At 43.8% G+C, this 21,271-nt stretch overlaps 1 protein-coding gene across 1 annotated transcript; it reads left to right on the forward strand.

Annotated features, from left to right (window-relative positions):
• The first annotated feature begins 9,592 nt into the window (after positions 1–9,592).
• LOC127456365 (extracellular calcium-sensing receptor-like) lies at positions 9,593–19,594 on the forward strand. The gene is made up of 6 exons (XM_051724812.1): positions 9,593–9,813; positions 10,029–10,317; positions 10,399–11,154; positions 11,250–11,477; positions 18,417–18,540; positions 18,696–19,594. Exons 1-6 carry the CDS (start codon positions 9,605–9,607, stop codon positions 19,592–19,594), a joined length of 2,505 nt encoding a protein of 834 aa, XP_051580772.1. The 5' UTR covers positions 9,593–9,604.
• The last annotated feature ends 1,677 nt before the right edge of the window (positions 19,595–21,271 follow it).

Below are 21,271 nucleotides of genomic sequence, written 5' to 3' on the forward strand. Positions count from 1 at the left end.
GTAGTGTTCACAAAATTTGTTCCATGGTTGACTTCCTCCGAGCCCTGTGGCAGTCGAGTTTTTGGAGAGACTCGCTGCTGGCCCAGTACACGCGCTAACTAAGAGCCCTGTTCTGGGGTAGGTGCTCCGCATGTGGTGGTTCCCTGTAAGGCTAACCCCATGCGATCTATATCTTCCGCTAATTTGTTTCCCTGCTGGCAAACTGCATCTTCCTTGGGCAGAGCCCCTCTGCCCCAGTCTCCATGTTTGTAGTAACTCCTCCCCCATTGGCGGGATCTACCTTGAAGGCTCTCCACATGGTTGGAAAGACCATGTGACATATTCTTCCACTTAAATATCCCCCCCTCTCTTGGGGCGAAGTGTGGTCTCCGCGGTGTCCTCCCCTTGGGAGGGACACCCCCCGACTAGACCTGGCGGCCCAGTCGGATAATCCCCCTTGTTTTTTAGGGAGTGGAAAAAGAGAAGGGGAAAAGAGGCCACGACTGGGTTAAGCCTGTCTCTATCTTTAGGTAGTCGACTTGTCCCCAAAAAGGGCCGTTCGACACTCATAACTGTGTTGGGGGAGGTTACGTGTCGACCTGGTGTGCTGGCTATGAGGCACACAGCAAGTCTGCCCGCCACACACCGCCAGTTCACGTAACACAGTTCAGCCTTGTGGCGTTTTGTATAGGGACCCCTAGTGTCACTACATCGACACCAACGTCGAGTGAGTGACAGACAGGGAACGTCATAGTTACTGGTGTAACCTCCGTTCCCTGATGGAGGGAACGAGACGTTGGTCCCTCCTGCCACAATGCTGAACTACCCGCTGAAATGGCCGGACCTTATATCGGCTCCTCTGCTTAAAACCTGAATGAGTGGTTGCATACCAGCTCCTTTTATACCCGTATGTCCGGGGGAGTGGCATGCAAATACCACTCGCTAATTTTCATTGGCCTTTTATCAAAGACCAGAGGTGTCATTTTTTATTCAAAGAAGCACTTACATGAAAAACTATCCAAAACACTTTGAAACCTGCAGACATGGAAACCTGCAGACATGGGGTTCGATTGCAACCCCTTTAGTGAGCCGCTGGCACCCCTATGTGTTGCATACATTGCATATATGGTTTCTGCACCTCTGGATATCCACATGATTTGATGTGAAGTGCCCGTTACATATCACACATTATTATGGGTATATAAAGTAAATAAGGTAGCCCCTTTGTTTATCATACTTAAAATTGACATCAGTTAGCTTTGCACAGAAAGTATCAACTTATTTGAATAAATATTGATATAAGTTAAGTGATATAAACTTATTAACCTCTAAAACGTTACAGATGTGACAGCACTTAAAAGCAGCAACATTATAAATATGACGCTTATTTCAAAAACAAGCATTTATGAAAAAAGTTATATATTTCTCAGACATTTTCTTGTCTTTCTGGAAAATTATTAGTTACCATAATCTAAGAATTATTTGACCCCTCTTTTACAACCATGAAATATGACTAGTTGAAAATGTTGTTTTAGGAATGGTGTACATCATTTGAGTTGGACAGACAATGCAATTTTCTAAATATATATATATATATATATATATATATATATATATATATATATATATATATATATATATATATATATATATATATATATATAAAATATTGCACTATAATACAGTAAAATAACAAAACTACCTAAATGAACAGTTTAAAAAGGGGTTTGTTCCTTTGCTTGAAACTTTATTTTCCAATGGTTTGGTTGACTTTTTTCCTGCGATACTCATACAGTACATATCAGAATGCATCCAAGACAATACTGTTATACTTTTATAATTAATAGGTTAGATTAAATATAAAAACTAAAATTGTCTCTTCTTTCTTTTCTCTTGATAAATTCTTACAAATGATCACATCTATAAAAAAAAATAAAAAATTAGAGAGACAAGAAGTTAACCAAAGAATTAAACATGAGCCACTGCAGTCTCTAAGGTAAAGCAACTGTGACAGGTGAAACATATTAGTTTAGTGTGTAGTGATGTATTGTTTGTGAGCTCAGGCAAGTCAGCATGTCTTTGTTTCACATTTTCATCAATGTTCCCCCAAGACAATGATTTAATTGGAGGTAAGAGGTGTAAAGCAGTGATGTGGTATAACCAGCCAAGGGTTTAGGGATCATCAGTAAGGAGAAAACAGCTCCACCTGTCCAATTTACCATTGGCCTCAGGGCACAGGGCAGGTGCAGAGCAGCCTCTTAGACATGTGCTGACAAGTGTTTCCTTCTCAGCTGATCAAATAAGAACCCAGGGTGTCATAATGGAAAAACAACAGCAGTAACAGCATTACATCATAATTAATTAACAGCTTGACTAAGCATGCTAGGCAGCTGAGTGATTAGGCAAGAGCAGATACTGCCAAGATGTGTCCTGAGAATTGTTTTTTTTTTTTCAATCAAAACATAATTAATGACTATGAGCTTCTGTATGAGAGGCTGTACACAGAGGTAACAACTTCCCAATTAAAGTCCATTAGTTAACAAAGAATTAAAAGTATAGTAAACTTAGCAAGTTGTGAGAAAAAAAAAAAAAAAAAAAAAACCTCTTCTGACTTTGGCAAAGTTCATCAATTTCTTTTGTATAGATTCATAATCTTCCTCTCAAAAATAAGTAGGTTTAAAGGTTTCGTTTAAAAGTTTATGAAATGCATGGTACACATAGAACTTTTTTGGTGTCAATGTAAATTTGTATATTAATGACTGAAACATGTTCAACCCCTTTGTGTACAAACAAAGTGTATTCTATAAAACCAAAAGGCTTGATTTAAGAGAACTTTACCCTTAAAAGACATAACAATACAAATTATTTTTGAAAATAATCTCCCATAACATTCAGTGTCATAACTTTTTTCATACAGATTTAAATATTTTGTGGTGCATTTAGACGATAGCATTAGATGTTGTCTTCTGTTGTGAGTAATGTATGGGGGATTAAGGTACTGTAGATGTTCTTTCAAAAGTTGCATTATAAAATAAATAAAAAAATTCTATATGTTAAAAAAAATATATATATATATATATATAATCACAGTTTCAGCCTGTATAATAATAATAATACTTTTTTTTTTTTTTATAATATATAAACACTATTTAAAATAGAAAAATAATGTGTCAAAGATTTACATGTAAATGCACTACACAATGTTATATAATGGGCTAATGGGTCAATATATGTTTTATATTTGCATCTAGTTTTATTCAATCTCTATTAATGTTGGTGTAGAATCAGTAGAGGGCACTGCAGACAAGAACAGAAGGCATGACACTCATTGGCAGTGCAAGTGAATAAGTATTCAAAACAGTTAAAAGTACACTACAGTACTAATAGGATTATTTAAAGTGTTTGTTTAGTACTATTGTCAAAACTAAGTGGTACTTACAGGGATAGTTCACCCAAAAATGACAATACTTAATCATTTATGCCATCCCAGATATGTATGATTTCTTTCTTCAGTAGACGCAAACAAAGATTTTTAGAAGAATACGTCCTGGTTACTTTCGTGACCTCCGTTCCCTGATGGAGGGAACGAGACATTGTGTCAATGTAGTGACACTAGGGGTCACTCTTGGGAGCCCGAAACACCTCTGGTCTTTGAAAAAAGGCCAATGGGAATTGGCGAGTGATATTTGCATACCACTCCCCTGAACATACGGGTATAAAAGGAGCTGGTATGCAACCACTCATTCAGGTTTTGTGCTGAGGAGCCGAGACAAGGTCCCGGCCATTTCAGCGGGTAGTCCAGTGTTGTGGCAGAAGGGACAAAATGTCTCATTCCCTCCAACAGGGAATGGAGGTTACGAAAGTAACCAGGACGTAACCGAACTAACACATGCTTGCCCTGGATTAACGGCCGAAACCTCCATAGGGCGAGCAGAATTGCAAACAACTCGAGGCAGTTGATGTGCCAACGTAGCCGCGGGCCCGTCCAGGAGCCGGCGGCTGCATGCCCATTGCATACAGCACCCCAGCCCGTTTTGGAGGCGTCTGTCGTAACCATGAGATAACCTGGAGATCTGCTCTAGGGGAACGCCTTCCCGTAGAAATGTGAGGTTGTCCAAGGGCTGAAAAGATGGTGACAGACCGGCGTGATGGCCATGCGATGTGTCCCGCGGTGCCATGCCCATCTCGGGACTCGAGTCTGGAGCCAGTGCTGAAGCGGTCTCATATGCATCAACCCGAGCAGAGTGGCCACTGCTGAGGATGCCATATGCCCCAGGAGCCTCTGAAACAGTTTCAGTGGAACCGCTGTCTTCTGTCTGAACACCTTCAGGTCAGCACCGACTGTGCATGCTCGTTCGTGAGGTGACCATCATCGAAACTGAGTCCAACTCCAAGCCAAGAAAAGAGATGCTCTGAACCGGGAGGAGCTTGCTCTTTTCCCAGTTGACCCGAAGCCCTAGTCGGTTGAGGTGCAAGAGCACCAGGTCCCTGTGCGCACACAACAGCTAGGATTAGCCAGTCGTAGAGATAGTTGAGGATGCGAATTCCCACTTCCCTTAATGGGGCAAGGGCTGCCTCTGTGACCTTCGTGAAGATGCAAGGGGACAAGGACAGGCCGAAAGGGAGGACCCTGTACTGATACGCCCGACCCTTGAATGCAAACCGCAGGAAGGGTCTGTGTCAAGGTAGAATCGAGACGTGGAAGTACGCGTCCTTCAGGTCTACCGCCGCGAACCAATCTTGATGCCGGACGCTCGCTAGAATGCGTTTTTGCATCAGCATATTGAACGGGAGTCTGTGTAAAGCCCGGTTCAGTACTCGCAGGTCCAAGATTGGCCGCAACCCACCGCCTTTCTTTGGTAAAATGAAGTAGGGGCTGTAAAACCCCTTCTTCATCTCGGCCGGAGGGACAGGCTCTATCGCACCCTTCCGTAGGAGGGTAGCAATTTCTGCGTGCAAGGTAGCAGCATTCTCGCCTTTCACTGAGGTGAATTGGACGCCGCTGAACCTGGGCGGACGCCTGGCGAACTGAATCACGTAGCCGAGTCGGACGGTCCGGACCAGCCATCGCGACGGGTTGGAAAGCGCAAGCCACGCATCCAAGCTCCGGGTGAGGGGGACCAAGGGGACAATCTCGTCGGACGTACCGGCAGGTGGGGCCTCATGGCGATGCAGAGCCTGAGGTGCCATGTCATGCCGTGGCCATGCTGAGTTCAGGGACATCGAAGCACTTACCTGGCTCCTTGTGACCATCCCCAGAACAGCCTGGGACGGGGGAGGAAGAGGCCTGTGCTTGTGACCCATGGAGACCGTCACATCAGGGGCGGATCTGTGCCACAGCTGGATGCGCAGGGGCGGGGAGACTGACAAAATGGAATGGTGGACGTGGTCATGATGATGGCCGTGTGCACCGGGTATGTGACCCAGGGAACAAAGAAACCGCTCTTTTGCTGAACTCTTGGGTACTGCAGCTACTTGGGCATGCGGCAAAATTAAATGAAAAGGTAACAAAAGATTCTCCTCCCAGCCCTCCACCGGGGATGGAGTGGTCTGCTTACCAGTTCCAGAGCAGTGGGTTTCCTCATCCCTGGGTCGGCCATCTCAGGGGTGCTGCGAAGCCTTTCTCGGGTTCTTGGCGGCAGGCCGTGAGACAGGTGGCATCTACTTCCTGCGGTGGGCTCCACCCTGGGGCCGGGCCACGGGAGCGGGCTGCAGCAGAGCCGGTGCAGTCACCTCAGGAGGACGCCCTTGGTGAAGAGCAGACGGGGTGCGGGATCTTGAGCCGTGCCGGGACAGGATGTGTTGGAAAGCCTCCGTCTGCTGCTTCACCACTGAGAACTGCTGGGCAATGTCCTCGACGGTGTCACCGAACAGGCCAACCTGGGAAATGGGGGCGCCAAGGAACCGTGCCTTGTCGGTCTCTCCCATCTCGACAAGGTTGAGCCAAAGGTGGCGCTCCTGGACCACCAAGGTGGACATCGCCCGCCCGAGAGACTGCGCCGTGACCTTCATCGCCCGGAGGGTGAGGTCGGTCGCAGAGTGCAGTTCCTGCATCAATCCCGGGGCAGAACTACCCTCGTGCAGTTCCTTTGGCGCCTTGGCTTGGTGGACTTGCAGGAGAGCCATGGCATGCAGGGCAGAGGTGGCTTGTCCAGCAGCACCATAGGCCTTGGCCGTCAGGGACGACGTAAACCTACAGGCCCTGGATGGGAGCTTCGGGCACCTGCGCCAGGTAGCCGCGCTCCGCGGGCATAGGTGCACCGCAAGCGCCTTATCCACCGGGGGATCACCGAATACCCCTTGGCCGCCCCACCATCGAGGGTAGTGAGGGCAGGGGGAACTGAAAGATCGGGACTGGGCAGTAAAAGGTGCCTCCCACGACCTTGTCAGCTCCTCGTGCACTTCCGGGAAGAAAGGAACTGGGGCGGGGCATGGCTGTGAGTGGCACCGTGGGCCCAGGAACCAATCATTGAGCCACGAGAGTTCAGGGGAGAGCGGAGGGTTCCACTCAAGCCCGACGCTCGTGGCTGCCCGGGAAAGCATGTCCGTCAACTCCTCGTCAGCCTGTGACTGGGCGAATGTACCAGAGGGGGCAAGCCCAGCTGAGGCTTCCGCATCCGACTGGACGAGCTCACTCTCCGATGCTGCGCTTGAGAGCTCATCACCTTCGCGGGCTCCGAACAAGAGGTCGAAATCGCCATGAGACGAGCTGGCGGACTCATCCGGAAGCCCAATCAGGGCAGACAAGCATGCTGGGGAATGGGAGGTCCGTGGGGGGGATACCCGGCAGAGGTGGTCCCATTGAGGTCCCCTAATCGCCCCCAGTGCTAGCCACGCTGGCCTCATACCCGTAGGTAGAAGGACCGAGGCAGGGAGCCGCTGGGGTGGCTTGCTTTCTTACGAAGGCAAGCCGTGGCCTCAACGTTGCCATGGTCATGTTCTCGCAATAAGTACATGACCCATCCACAAACGCTGTCTCCGCGTGGGTAGCACCCAGACACGAAAGACAGCGATCGTGACCATCAGAAGGCGAGAGATAACGACCGCAACCAGGAATAACACACAAACAGAAGGGCATCTTTAAAAAGACGTTCCGTGTATACCGCTCTTATAGAGAACTATACTCTTTTTTTTTAGAATATACTCTTTTATTTCTGCTGAAGCGCCCAGGGGCGTTCTCTGCAGTGCACCAGTGCAAAGGGAGAGAAGCCGCTGAAATGCGCCATCAGATCCAGCAGAGGTGAATGAACAGCCGTGAGAATTCAGCTCAGTGAGCATCGACCGTTCGGCTCCGAAGAGAAAATCTGAATGAGTGGTTGCATACCAGCTCCTTTTATACCCGTATGTTTGGGGGAGTGGTATGCAAATACCACTCGCAAATTCCCATTGGCCTTTTTTCAAAGACCAGAGGTGTTTCGGGCTCCCAAGAGTGACCCCTAGTGTCACTACATCGACACAACGTCGAGTAAGTGACAGACAGGGAATCTCAGTTCTGTAGGTTCTTACAATGCAAGAGAATGGTGGCCAGAAAATCATATAAAGGAAACATAAATGTAATCCATATGTTTCCATTGGTTAAATCCATATCTTTAAAAGCAACATGATAGGTGTGGGTGAGAAACAGACATAAAGTCCTTTTTTTTTTTTTTTACCCTAAATCTCCACTTTTACTTTTTCATCTGAAAATCACAAGTGGTGCCTGTTTAGTTTTACTTTCACATCTGAAAGTAAAAGTGAAAGTGGTGAATTAGAGTAAAAAAGGACTTAAATATTGTTCTGTTTCTCATCCATGCCAGTGAAGTCATATGGATTACTTTTATGTTTCCTTTATGTGATTTTTATGTGATAAAACAGAAAATCTGTGCATAAAAGGTATAAAAAGAGACTTATTCAATGACAAATGGGTCACATGGATCTCGTCTTTGGACACACACATTACACAGAACAACTTTTACTCTCAACACGCAGTGAAAGGATCTCACTGCTGAATACTCCACCACTATACACACAATCACTGATAAGTAACATCTAAACATTTACCAGCCAGTTGCTAATATACATTTTAGTCACAGAAAGCAAAATTTGGTTGCTAATGCGAGCGATGCTCTCAGTGTAGTAGAGGGTTGCGCATAGAGTAAAAGATCATTCTTGGGATTTAAGGATCAATATTGAGATTTCGAAGATCAAATGAAGATTACAATGCATTGGAAAATCAATATTTTACCAACCCATAGGGCTGAGTTTAGACAATGCACACAAAATAGACGTGGTTCTCAGACTGTAAGCGATTTTTTTTTATTCATGGAAAAGTATGCAAAAAAATTTACTCCCTGAAAGATATTAATGAAATGAATGTTGTGAGATATCTTACCTGTCTCTGGGACAGATCTAGACTTTGTAACGGCAAACACAAATGTGTCTGTGGGCCGCGGTCAATGACGCTTTCTGCCTGTCAATAATTTTCCGCTTTCTCGTAGTATTTTAGGTTCAGCAAATTATTATGGTTTAATGCCATTTTTATGGCATGTTGCTCATAACAGTTGTCAGTTGAGGGCATTATTTTGCTGCTGTTGTTTGTGACAACCGTTTTTGCTCGATGTGGGTCTCAAAAAAGCTAATTTGGTATATGTGGAGTGCAGGGTTTTGTAAAGAGAGGGCGTGGCTAATCCAACAGCTCAGATTGTGGAAATTCTAGAATGGCTTAAATCGCTTACAACAATTTTAAGTGCAATTACTTATTCACAAAAATAGAAAATTAAGTTGTGGAACTTCATTAACAAAGACCTCCCATATCTTTTTGAGTATATTGCCACAGTTTGCGTGTATATGCCCCCTAATAGCACAAGCCAACCCAGGCCAAGATGTGTGTTGCTCTGGCTTGAAAACTGCACTTAAATTTAAAGCTCTCATGAAATTGGATAAGGCATAGCACACGATTATAGTGCATTGCCCTGCATCTAACAAACTGTATGAAAATAGGGCCCCACATGTAAAAAAATAAATAAATAAAATCTACTACATAAATCAAAATTTGCAAAGCAAAACAGAGGTATTGAACAGGGTAGATTTTTCAAAGATTTATTCAACATAGTCCCATGAGAATTCGTCACAATACTACGAAGTGGCAAATTTGTACTACTTAATTTGTACAAAAACGTAGGACTTATACATCAACCAATCACATATGCATCACTAACACGTGTTTGGAACCCAAAGTGTCACTTTCTGGCATATTACACATCAGGGCTTTTAACATTTTGTACAAATTAACTCGTAAGAATTGATACGAATTCGCCACCATGTACTATTGTGATGGATTCTCGTGAGATCGGGTTGATTTGATTAGATACCAGGTAATCTTAATGTGAGTGCCCAACAAAAAACTGAATATTCCTATATTTAATTTGCAATTCATTTGAACTATATGATAGTTTGAGAAAATCTGATTTGAACAAATTAACGACCTTATTCTATGATTTCTTGACCTAGTTCATTCATGTCTTGTGCTATGAGATCATTGGCTTTGTTCTCACTGATGCGTTCAGCAGATGTCTATAAAAGAGCAAATACTATATTACTGTATGTCACTGGCATTTTGAAGCTGCATCTGAGCTCAGTAATCGTGATGCATATCTTTCTTTACACACTTCTCCTTTTTCACTGCCTTCATACGAAAGCGGAAAATACTCTTTGCCGAATTATGGCAGACCCAATGTACCCGCTGCTGTACAAGGATGGAGATATAACTATTGGAAGCCTTTTTGCAATCCACAGTAAAGAAACTTTATCTTCATTTGAGTTTACACAAAAACCTCAATTTCTATCATGCTCCAGGTTTGTTACATGGGAAATTATTTAAGAAAACAGAGCAGATAATCCTTTTGATAATTTTGACAGTTTGATACAATTTGAGATGATTTGTAAATCTAAAATATATGTATATCTATATTTTCATTTTGTAAAAAGAACCACCATAACATCAGGAATGTTAAGATGTTTTAACAATGCATAAAATATATGTTGTATTTACTGATTTAATGTTTTGACAGTGTGAATGTAATGGACTTTCGGATGGCTCAAACCATGATCTTTGCCATTGACGAGATAAACAGAAGTCAAAGTTTGCTCCCAAATGTTTCTGTTGGCTACAGAATCTATGATACCTGTGGTTCAAGACTGTCATCAATGAGTGCAATTATGGCATTGATGAATGATCAGGAGCTTATAGCAGAGGACCAATGCAATGGACAGTCTCATATACATGCTATCATAGGAGAAACAGAGTCTTCTGCTACAGTGATTCTGTCCAGAACTACAGGACCTTTTAAAATTCCAGTGGTAAGAGGCAATAACAGTAAAATATTAACACAGTTACTATACTGCTGACTATATCACTGATACATGTGCTTTCTTTTTCAGATAAGTCCTTCAGCCACATGTGAATGTCTTAGTAATAGAAAAGAGTACCCCTCTTTCTTCAGGACTATTGCCAGTGATTATCACCAGAGCAGAGCACTTGCATACATTGTCAAGCACTTTGGCTGGTCTTGGGTGGGAGCTGTGAATAGTGACAATGACTATGGAAACAATGGAATGGCCATATTTTTGAAAACAGCCCAGGAGGAGGGCATTTGTATAGAGTACTCTGAGAAATTCTACAGAACAGAGCCTGAAAACCTCCAAAAAGTTGTAGACATAATAAAACAAGGCACTTCAAAAGTGATTGTTGCATTTCTTTCCCATTTTGAGATGGGCAACCTGCTTGAGCAGTTAAATATTCAGAACATCACGGGTCTCCAAATGATTGGAGTGGAGGCATGGATAACTGCAAAGAGTCTGATCACTCCAAACAGTTTTCATGTGCTGGGAGGGTCACTGGGGTTTGCAGTGAGGAAAATTGATATCGAAGGGTTTTCAGATTACGTTATCAAAGCATTCTGGGACACAACTTTTACATGCTCAGAGAGAGATGGGAATTTTCCTCAACATGAACTGAACTGCAGTAGATATCAGGATCTACTTTTCCTGAAAAATTACAACGAAGATGTACCTGAACAAAGATATTCAAGCAATGTCTATAAAGCAGTGTATGCTATAGCTTATGCACTACACAGTCTACTCAAGTGCAAAGAACAAGAAGGCTGTGAGAAAGGCATGATGATAAAAACACATCAGGTAAAAAATAAAAAAAAATAAAAAAAGAGCAAGTGAGAGCAAGCAGTAACCCTATATCTGTTTGACATTGTGTTAAAATGACATGTTTTTACTAGGTGGTTGAGGCTCTGAAAAATGTCAGTTTCACCATAAAGATGGGAGATCATGTGTGGTTTGACAGCAGTGGTGCAGCAGTAGCCCAGTATGAAATTGTGAACTGGCAGCAGGACTCAAATGGATCAATCCAGTTTAAACCAGTGGGTTACTATGATGCCTCAAAGGCCCCCCACGAGCGCTTTGACCTTGACACTCAAAACATTATCTGGGCTGGAGGACAGCTGGAGGTAAAAGCAAATACTTGTATTGACCTCTAGGATGTAAGGATTCTGCATTATAAAGGTAAATGTACTAAAACTCAAACAGTGCCCTCCACCACTTCTGAAAGCTCTGCACCTTTTTAAAGCTCGGGACAGAAAATATGGTTCTTGATTAATTGACAAAACCATTTAGGCCTATACCATTTCCATTTGTAAAGTGACTCCTAGGTAGTTTAAGAACTCTAATGTAGGGTGACCATACATCTTCTTTTTCCCGGACATGTCCTCTTTTTCGGACCTTAAAAAAGCGTACGGCCAGGATTTCTACTTTTGCTAAATTTCTAAATTCAGCTTTAGTTGCATTATGATGTGCATTTGGTCTAATACTTCTTTGTGTGCGTGCATATTTGCATTGCTTTAACCCCTCTTTGTAAGTCCCGCATTCTCGCACACCAATTGGTCGATTATAAGAGGCTTGCAGCAACTATTGGCTAAATTCCTGCCTGTCAATCTCTCCGCGAATGCGTGAAGTGCTGTTGTGTTCGGCATCAAACAGTTGCTTGACAGTAGCAGCAAATGACAGCTGAGTGGAATCAGTGCCCAAACGAAAGTGCAAATTTACAGAAGATTTGTAAAAATAAATTCCCATGCTTTCATCCAGGTCGAGATCCGTGGGAAGCAGAATGTATGACATGCAAAGCTGGCACTCATGTGTCAGTTGCTAATAAAGATGTAAGTGATTTAGAAGCACACATTAGCTGTGTGAAGCATAAAGGGTCAGCAAAAGGTTAAAGTTCATCAGGTAAATTAACAGACTACTTTTTGTGACCAGGTAAAATTGTTATCACATTGCTTCATTTTCCATGGCCATTCAAATTAATAGTAATATTAAATGAAGGTACACTCATGGCATCAAATATTTTATTTTAGTACATGGACATTCAAAAGAATGTTGGAAATTTTCATTTATTTATATATATTTATGTTATGCTAATAGAGTGTCTTTTTCACTGTATTAAAGTTTGCATTCATAGTAACACTGTTTTGAACCCATATTAAAAAAAAGGTGTCCTTTTTTTGGAAAACCAGAATATGGTCACCCTATCTAATGTGATACGAAAAGCAAAAAGGTCCAGCAATAATGAACTTTGATCAAGTGGGAAAAAGGCAATGGCAGAGGGTGTTAGCAGGGCCATAGCTAATGGGGTGAAAAGTAGGGGCCCACAGGTCCAGGGGAGACCACAACAAATTTTAAACTGTATTTTTTTTATATGAAAGGGGCCCAGATCAATATACAGTACAGTTAGGGGGCCCAGAATCCTTGCTATTGCCCTGGGTGTTACAGAGAGGGTTTTGTGAAAAAGGGCCACACTATGATTAGTAAACTGAGTCATGGCTCTCAGTTTCTATGATAGCACATTAAAATTTGTTTTTTCCCCCAAGTAGAATTCCTAAAACCTTCTCATTAAAATAGCTACCATTCTGCATTTGGATAATTTCATGAGTTGAAATATTCTGTTCACAATAATATTAAACCACATTTATCTTCATATTGCAGAGTCAGTAGAGAAAATGTCTCCAGTTACTCACGTAACCTTGGTTCCCTGAGATGAAGGGAACGAGACATTGCATTTGAATGCTATGGGGAAAATCCCTTTTCGACGACCTAGTTGAAGCCCTTGTATCATAACGGCAATCTTGTGATTGGCAATGATGTTTAAGCGCCGCCCCTTTAGGCACGCATTTGCCCTACATAAGCGGGTGCTCAAACATCATTTCTTCAGAATTTCTGACTGAGGGACAAGAATGCGCTGCTTGTTCCTCAAAACTCTGATGTAGTAATGCAGCCAAGTTTTGCAATGTCTTGTTCCCTTCATCTCAGGGAACTGAAGTTACGTGAGTAACCGGAGATGTACCCTATCGATTCAGTTCACTCGACATTGCATTTGAATGCTATGGGGAACGGAGTCCCGTCACGCCGCACTACGTAGCGTCATACCCTAGATGTACCAGGGTAGAAACACTTAGAAGAGTGTGTATATGTATATGTGTATATGTCTTCAAATGTGTATGAAAATGAATTACCCCACATGGTGAAAACCAGATGGAAAGTTAATCTTAATCTGAGGATCTATATAAATCATATAATACACACAGAATAATTAAGCCCTTCATAACTAGAGGTAGGGAGGGAGGCTTTATTCTATAGGAAGTGTTTGTGACTTCTAGTGGGCATAAATTGGATAGGCAAGGAGGAGGCAGGAACCAGCTGAACAGTCAACATAGAGACTTAATGATATAAATTAACTTAAAACAACATAAAACAAAAACGAACACATGCAGCATGGCCGCGTGCATCTCTCTCTCTCTCTAACTGGTGCCACCGTCTCCCCTTTATCTTGCTCTCCTGCTGATCAGCTGATTCAGCACCGGCCATGCACTCTCATGGCCCGGCCACGCACTCTCATGGCCCGGCCACGCCCCTCCCCGTCACAGTGGCCTACCCAGGTGGCTGTATTAAAATGATAACAGGTAGCCCGCCCGAATAAGGAGGTCGGGCTCACCTGCTGGGTAAAGGAATAGTAGCTCTCTAGACAGAGAGGAGTCTCAAAGTGATGGACGCCACGTCTAGGTTATAAAACCTCACGAAAACACATTCTGCGAAGACAATCCTGCTGCAAAGCATATATGCTGTAGGGATATACCATTTGTCCATGCCCATGAGGAAGCCATGCCTCTAGTTGCATCTAATGCCCTATGACTCATAAGTGAGGGCGATCGCATCAGCAATCCAGTGAGATAGCCTTTGTTTTGAGACGGACATGCCTTTTGTGCATTCTCCATAACAAACAAAGAGCTGATCTGACAGTCTAAACTGGTGAGTTCGCTCCACACACGTGTGCAATTCCCGCACGGGGCATAATAACTGCTCCTCATCCGAATTAGACGGTGGAGAAGAGAAAGCTTGTAGGTGCACTCTCTGAGCCCTGAAGGGTGTGGAAAGCACTTTAGGCACATAGCCTTTTTTGGGTTTGATGGTGGCTTTTGAAAGCCCCAGAGCGAATTCCAGGCATGAACTGTCAACCGACAGCATTTCACCAACCCTTTTTACTGAGGCCGGAGCCAACAGCAGTGCAGTCTTTAAAGAGTGCACACACAACTCAACGGATTCCAATGGTTCAAACGGGGGGCACTTGAGCGCCCTCAGCACCAGATTTAAATCCCATGTTGGAATCGTAGCAGGGCGAGGGGGCAGTTCAAGCATCTTGCTCCCTTAAGGAACTTTATGATCAGATCATGTCTGCCTATAGAGGAACCAGCCTCTGGGATGTGAAATGCCGATATGGATGCTACATAAACCTTAAGTGTTGATGGAGTAAGATCTGTGTCCAACCGCTCTTGAAGAATTGTAAGGATCCCCGTTATGGAGCAATTCACTGGGTCTTTGTTGCATGAAGAGCACCAATCTGCAAACGCACACCATTTTAGTGCATAGAGGCGTCTCATAGTCAGTGCTCTAGCTTGCAAAATGGTGTTCCTTATAGACTGAGCCAGTTCCAGCTTGTGCGCTGTGCTCCATTCAGGGACCCTACATGTAGGTTCCACAGCTCCGGCTGGGGATGCCAAATTGTGCCCTGCACTTGAGAGAACAGATCCCTCCTCAGCAATATTTCCCATGGAGGGCCGCCTAATATCTCCTTCATTTCCAGAAACCATGGCTGGTTGGGCCATTTTGGCACAAACAACAGAACCATTTCCTTGTCCTCTCAGACTTTGCTGATGACAGAGTGGAGGAGACGTACCGGGGGAAACGCATATTTGCGTTTCGTTGGCCACTTGTGGGCCAAGGCATCCACTCCCAGCAGGGCTTGGGACATGTAGTGCCAAAGAGGGCAGTGGGCTGTCTCTGCAAAGGCAAATAGGTTGACTTCTGCTTTGCCAAACATTTTTCAAATCCTCAGAACCGCCTGAGGATGAAGTCTCCATTCCCCACCATTGGTCCCTGGAGCAACAGCATGTCCTATCTGCAGTTCAGATGGCCCGGAACATATGTCGTGCACAGGGAGAGGAGATGACGTGCACTCCACACAAGGAGGCATTGTGCCAGGCTCATCATAGGTAGCGATCTAGTGCCGCCCTTGCGATTTATGTACACTACCACTGACATATTGTTTGACCGAATCAGAATATGATGATTCACTATGTTGGAATGGAAAGCTTTCACTGCTAAGAAGATGGCTAGCATTTCCAAGCAGTTGATGTGCCATGCCCGTTTCGCATCTGTTCAAGTGCCGAAAGCCAGGCGTCCATTGCACAGTGCACCCCAACCCGTGTTGGATGTATCCATGGTCACCACTTTTCGTCTGAAAACCTGAACCAGCATCACACCCTGCTGATAAAGATCTGGATCTGTCCATGATGCTAGAGCAGTCAGTCAGTGGTGAGTCATGGTGACATGCACGCACCCCCGACACCAGATGTGACTCGGTACATGGTGTTTGAGCCAGCACTGGAGAGGTCTCATGTGTAAAAACATAATGTTATGATGGCAGATGCTGCTGCCATAAAACCCAGCATTTTCTGAAAAGACTTCAGAATCGGGCCACTAATAGCCAATCGTTGAGGTAATTCAGAATGCACATGCTGCTCATCTTCAAAGGGGCGAGCGCCAAATCGACACATTTTGTGAATGTGCACGGGGCCAGAGACAATCCGAAGGGAAGGACTTTGAATTGATATGTCATCCCTTCAAACGCGAATCTCAAGAACAGCCTGTGATGCGGTACAATTCGGATATAAAAGTATGCACCCTTTAAATCTATTGACGCAAACCAGTCCTGTGGGCAGATGTGTGATAAGATCTGTTTCTGAGTTAAAATTTGACTGGGCGTTTTGCAAGCACGCTGTTCAAGTGTCTCAGATCAAAAATCAGCCGAAGCCTGCCACCTTTTCTCGGAAAGAAAAGGTAGCAACTGCAAAACCCTTTGTGGGCGTGGCAGCTCGGAACAATCTCTATCGCATTTTGGCGAGATTGTGAATTTCTGCATGTAATACATGCACGTCCCATGACAGAACCATTGAGGACAAAACGCTGTTGAAGCGAGGCGGTCTGCGGCGAACTGGATCGAATACCAGTGTTTGATCATTTTTAGCACCCAATCTGACATGCCCGTGAGTGCCTGCCATGTAACAGGGTAGAGGGTGCTTTATATTTGACACTAATTGTGATAGAGCCGTTCACCACTGGGAAGCGGTTGGGCACAGTGTGTGAAATGGGGAAGCAAGGCAAATTCTCAAGAATGGCATGAGCCAAAGTTAATAGAGTTCATTATGAACAGAACCCAAAGAGGGCAGATGCAGATAGGATGGAGGCCACCATCTTTCTGCTTTTTGATGAAAAAATAATGGCTGTGACATTCTCTCTGTGCACCGTACAGGGAACAACCCATATTGCGTCTCTCACAAGGAGATTTACTACCTCCGAGAGCAGAATGGGCGTGTCCTGCACTGTAACGTGGAGGATAGGGCGCTGTTAAAGCGAGGCGGCCGCGTCGCGAACCGGAATGTATAACCGCACACCACTGTTTTTTTAACACACTGAGAAAGGCTTGGTGACACGCGCCACGCGACTGAGTAATGTGCTGGTGGGCGCTGAGTTTTGCGCGTGTGTTTAGGAGAGCTGCCGTATATAAGACGGGAGCATTATGTGTGGAGTGTTGGTTGATTTATCTCTGAAATGCCCGGAAGTGCGCCACACAATCACGAAACTTGCGAGTGGGGGTGGATAATGGGCACAGATAGGTGCAGCTTATCAGAAGGCAGCTTCTCACTCAAAGCACATCACGCATCCATGCACAGTGCTAATAGTGTAAAGGCTCGAGCGAGCTAACAATAGACACCAATCACCCACGGTTATCACGGCTATTGAGTTTGGTTGGAGAGGACAAAAGGGCTTTTTCAGCCTTCAGCACACGTCGAGCAGCCACTATGAGGTACATACGCTATTCAAGCAATGCAAGGAAGCATTGCAATAAAAACTGACTCGTTCCCAATGAGAATAGTGGGGAAGGGCAAGTTGAAACATAATAGAAAGAGACAGGAGCTCTAAATTCCTATAAACGCCATACTTCCAGGGGGATTGTTCCCGCTGGGGACTGACAGCGCTATTTGTGTCACAGTACAAAGATGCTAAAAAATGCCTGAGGACAGCAGCCCCTCCGATCAGTTCTTAGTAAGCTTCGTGTGAACCTCAGGGAAGAAAGACACTGCTTTCCGAACCACGGTCTCTGACAGCAGACAGTGTGCAGGAATCATTTATTCAGATGAGAATTTTCTGGCTCGATAGGAGGCGACCACTCAAGGCCAAGCTCCTCGACCTCCCACACAATAAAGCGGAGTAACTCATTTCAATGGTCAGTGCGCACTCCTCACCCTCTCTGGGGGGAGGGGCTGCAACATCCTCCATGGACCATTCTCTGATGCTGTGAGGGACATGGCATCATTATCATTGTCAGACCTGCCAAATACGACAACACCGTGCTCATTCATAGAGGGCCAGAGGTCATCTCTGAGCAAAGATCCCAATCCGGCGGCAAGGCGGAGAGACTTCTTCGCCAGAACACTAGAGGGGGCGGGTGAATCGTCACTGCAGGTGCTGGACTCAGGCAAAGAACGTCCTGATGTGTCTGCAAGGAATTCTGTCTGCTGAAGGGTGTCGAGACGAGATGATGTCGGTCTTGAAGGAAGAAATTCTGAAGAAATTATGTTTGGGCACCCGCTTATATAGGGCAAATGCACGCCTAAAAGGGCAGAGCTCAAACATCACTGTCAATCACAAAATTGATGTTATGATACAAGGGCTTCAGCTAGGTCGTGGAAAAGGGATTTTCCCCATAGTGTTCAAATGCAATGTCGAGTGAACTGAATCAATAGGGAACTGTATATTTAATGCATTTTTTAATACAGAAGCCAAGGTCTGTGTGCAGTGAGAGCTGTCCACCAGGAACTAGGAAGGCTGCCCAGAAAGGAAGACCTGTCTGCTGTTATGACTGTATTCCATGTGCAGAAGGAGAGATTAGTAATGAGACAGGTAAACTTCAGCCCACCTCAAAGTTTCAAAGAAAATTGGTTAGTTGCTCATTTTGTTTACTCCTTCTACTGTTCAAGATGCAGTTTCTTATCACAGGAGTTCATAAATAATTTTCTTTTTGTTTCTAACTGTAGTGAACACAACTTCCTTTCCAGATTCAAATAACTGCAAGCAGTGTCCAGGGAAATACTGGTCTAATGCCGAGAAAAATGAATGTGTGTTAAAGGCTGTAGAGTTTCTTTCATTCACAGAAGTTATGGGTATAGTGCTAGTTTTTTTCTCACTGTTTGGAGCTGGATTAACTGCGCTGGTGGCTGTCCTGTTTTACAGCAAGAAGGACACCCCGATAGTAAAAGCCAACAACTCAGAGCTGAGCTTCCTGCTGCTCTTCTCACTGACTCTGTGTTTTCTCTGTTCACTTACTTTCATTTCTCGGCCCACTGAGTGGTCCTGTATGTTGCGTCACACAGCGTTTGGGATCACTTTTGTCCTCTGTATTTCCTGTGTTCTGGGGAAAACAATAGTGGTGTTAATGGCCTTCAAAGCCACACTTCCAGGTAACAATGTCATGAAATGGTTTGGGCCTCCTCAACAGAGACTCAGTGTTCTTGCCTTTACACTTATACAGGTTCTTATCTGTGTGCTGTGGCTAACAATACATCCTCCTTTTCCCCACAAAAATATGAAATACTATAAGGACAAGATCATTCTTGAGTGCAGTCTGGGTTCTTCGATGGGTTTCTATGCTGTGCTGGGTTATATTGGCCTACTGGCTGTCTTGTGCTTCATTCTGGCTTTTCTGGCTCGCAAGCTGCCTGATAACTTCAATGAAGCCAAATTAATCACATTCAGTATGCTTATATTCTGTGCTGTATGGATCACATTTATCCCATCTTATGTCAGTTCTCCTGGAAAATTTACTGTAGCTGTGGAGATATTTGCCATTTTAGCCTCAAGCTTTGGTTTACTATTCTGCATATTTGCACCTAAATGTTTTATCATCATTTTTAAGCCTGAACAAAATACAAAGCAAAATGTCATGGGAAAGTCCTAAGCCCCTTTGAAAAATTATGTATATATTAACATTGCAGTGTATTATTATTATTATTAAAAGAAAAAAGAATGCATTAATTGCCTTGTGCAAGGTTAGGAAACTCTGTCAGAGTTATAATCAATAACAATGTTCTGAATGTCACTGACCTGAGTGCTGTGGGAGCTGAACATATTATTTTGATTTAGCCAGCTAGCTACACTCTGGAGAAATTTCAAAATTGCATTAATGTTTAAAAATAATCTCTTGCATCAGTGAGTTTTAATGGTACTTTAGTGGTGGTGTGTGAATAGTAGCAATATTTATAAAACAGCTCTGTTGCTTGCATCAATTATACATGGGGTACCTTTATTGCAAAGTTTAATCTGGCAATTGTACAGCAACCCTAAATTGTATGTGTTAATGTGGCTATAATATAGGAAGAAACTTTTCCAATGCAGCACGATTAATTTAGAACAGCACACATTTAATAAATCACACTGTCCAACATCTACCATGTTTGATGCTTTTGTCTACTTTTTGTTTTAATATGAAAGGGGCCCAGACCAATATTCAGTTAGGAGGCCTAGAATTCCTTGCTACAGCCCTGCACAGGAGTGTCCTATTTTATTTTTGACATGAATGAAAATGAGGGTGTGAGGGGCAGACTTATTGGGGTGGGCCCACTTCAATGGCATGCACTGTATAAAGCTGTATAAATCTCCTAGTCTAATTTTCCACAACAAGTCTTTTTTGTCTACTGAAATTATTTGAACATATATCTTTTTCCAATGTTTCAACAGCGGAACAATCCAAAACACTACAAATAACATTACTACCCATTGAAGAGGTTGTACAATCCATAGCACAGCTAAGTCTAAAATTATCGACAAAAAAAAAAGACTACATGTTATCAAGTGTACATAAGGGAAGTCTGTGGGCCCTACAGTATTTTAGGAGTGCTACATCATAAAAACAGTGCTAAGCGATATTATATATGTACAAAGTCACTGGGCATGTCCAAAGAGGTTTTGCATTTTTGTGCATGTATGTGCTAAGTCTTGGGTGTAAGTGAGTTGGCGAAATTGTATCTGCAAAGCACAAGCAATTTAAAGAAAACCACTCATTTATAAGAACATCTTGGTTACGTACTGTATGTAAGCCTGGTTCCCTCAGTGGAGAACGAGATGCTGTAAAATGGCGCAATCACGCCAATTTAATGGCTGGTGACTACGTCATGGGCTCCATAGAAGCGTCACCTCATGCGGTAGTGCTCAGATTTTTTTAAGGCACAAGCCTATGCAGCAACTAGTGAGTATTGCTAGCTATGCAGCGTCTTGTTCCCCACTCAGGGAACCAGGGTTATGTATGTAACCGAGACAACTTCAATGCGTAATGAAGCTTTAGGAAAGATATACCATAACACCATGCGAACAGTAGGTGCCAATTGTTTCAGCCCATGTGGCAAGCATACAGCGGTGCACAAGCAGCTTAAATATATACTGTATATTAACTATAACTTCACACCTGTTCCAACAGAGAGAACATGGAGAGCAGGAGTCAGGCTCTCATCCAGATTATAAAATCTGACAAAAGTGTGTGGAGAGGACCACCCTGCTGCCACACAAATGTCCTCCAAAGATGCACCTCTAGCCAAAGCCCACGAGGATGCCATGCTCCTCGTAGAATGAGCCCGAACAC

Source organism: Myxocyprinus asiaticus, chromosome 18 (assembly GCF_019703515.2).
Source record: "Myxocyprinus asiaticus isolate MX2 ecotype Aquarium Trade chromosome 18, UBuf_Myxa_2, whole genome shotgun sequence".
In the NCBI taxonomy this organism is placed as follows: Eukaryota; Metazoa; Chordata; class Actinopteri; order Cypriniformes; family Catostomidae; genus Myxocyprinus; species Myxocyprinus asiaticus.

Excerpts from the sequence above, each read along its gene's own strand:
- LOC127456365 (XM_051724812.1), top strand. The coding sequence starts at position 9,605 with ATGCATATCTTTCTTTACACACTTCTCCTTTTTCACTGCCTTCATACG. Across the intron at positions 9,814-10,028 it reads CAATTTCTATCATGCTCCAG|TGTGAATGTAATGGACTTTC; the intron begins GTTTGTTACATG and ends ATGTTTTGACAG. Across the intron at positions 10,318-10,398 it reads GACCTTTTAAAATTCCAGTG|ATAAGTCCTTCAGCCACATG; the intron begins GTAAGAGGCAAT and ends TTTCTTTTTCAG.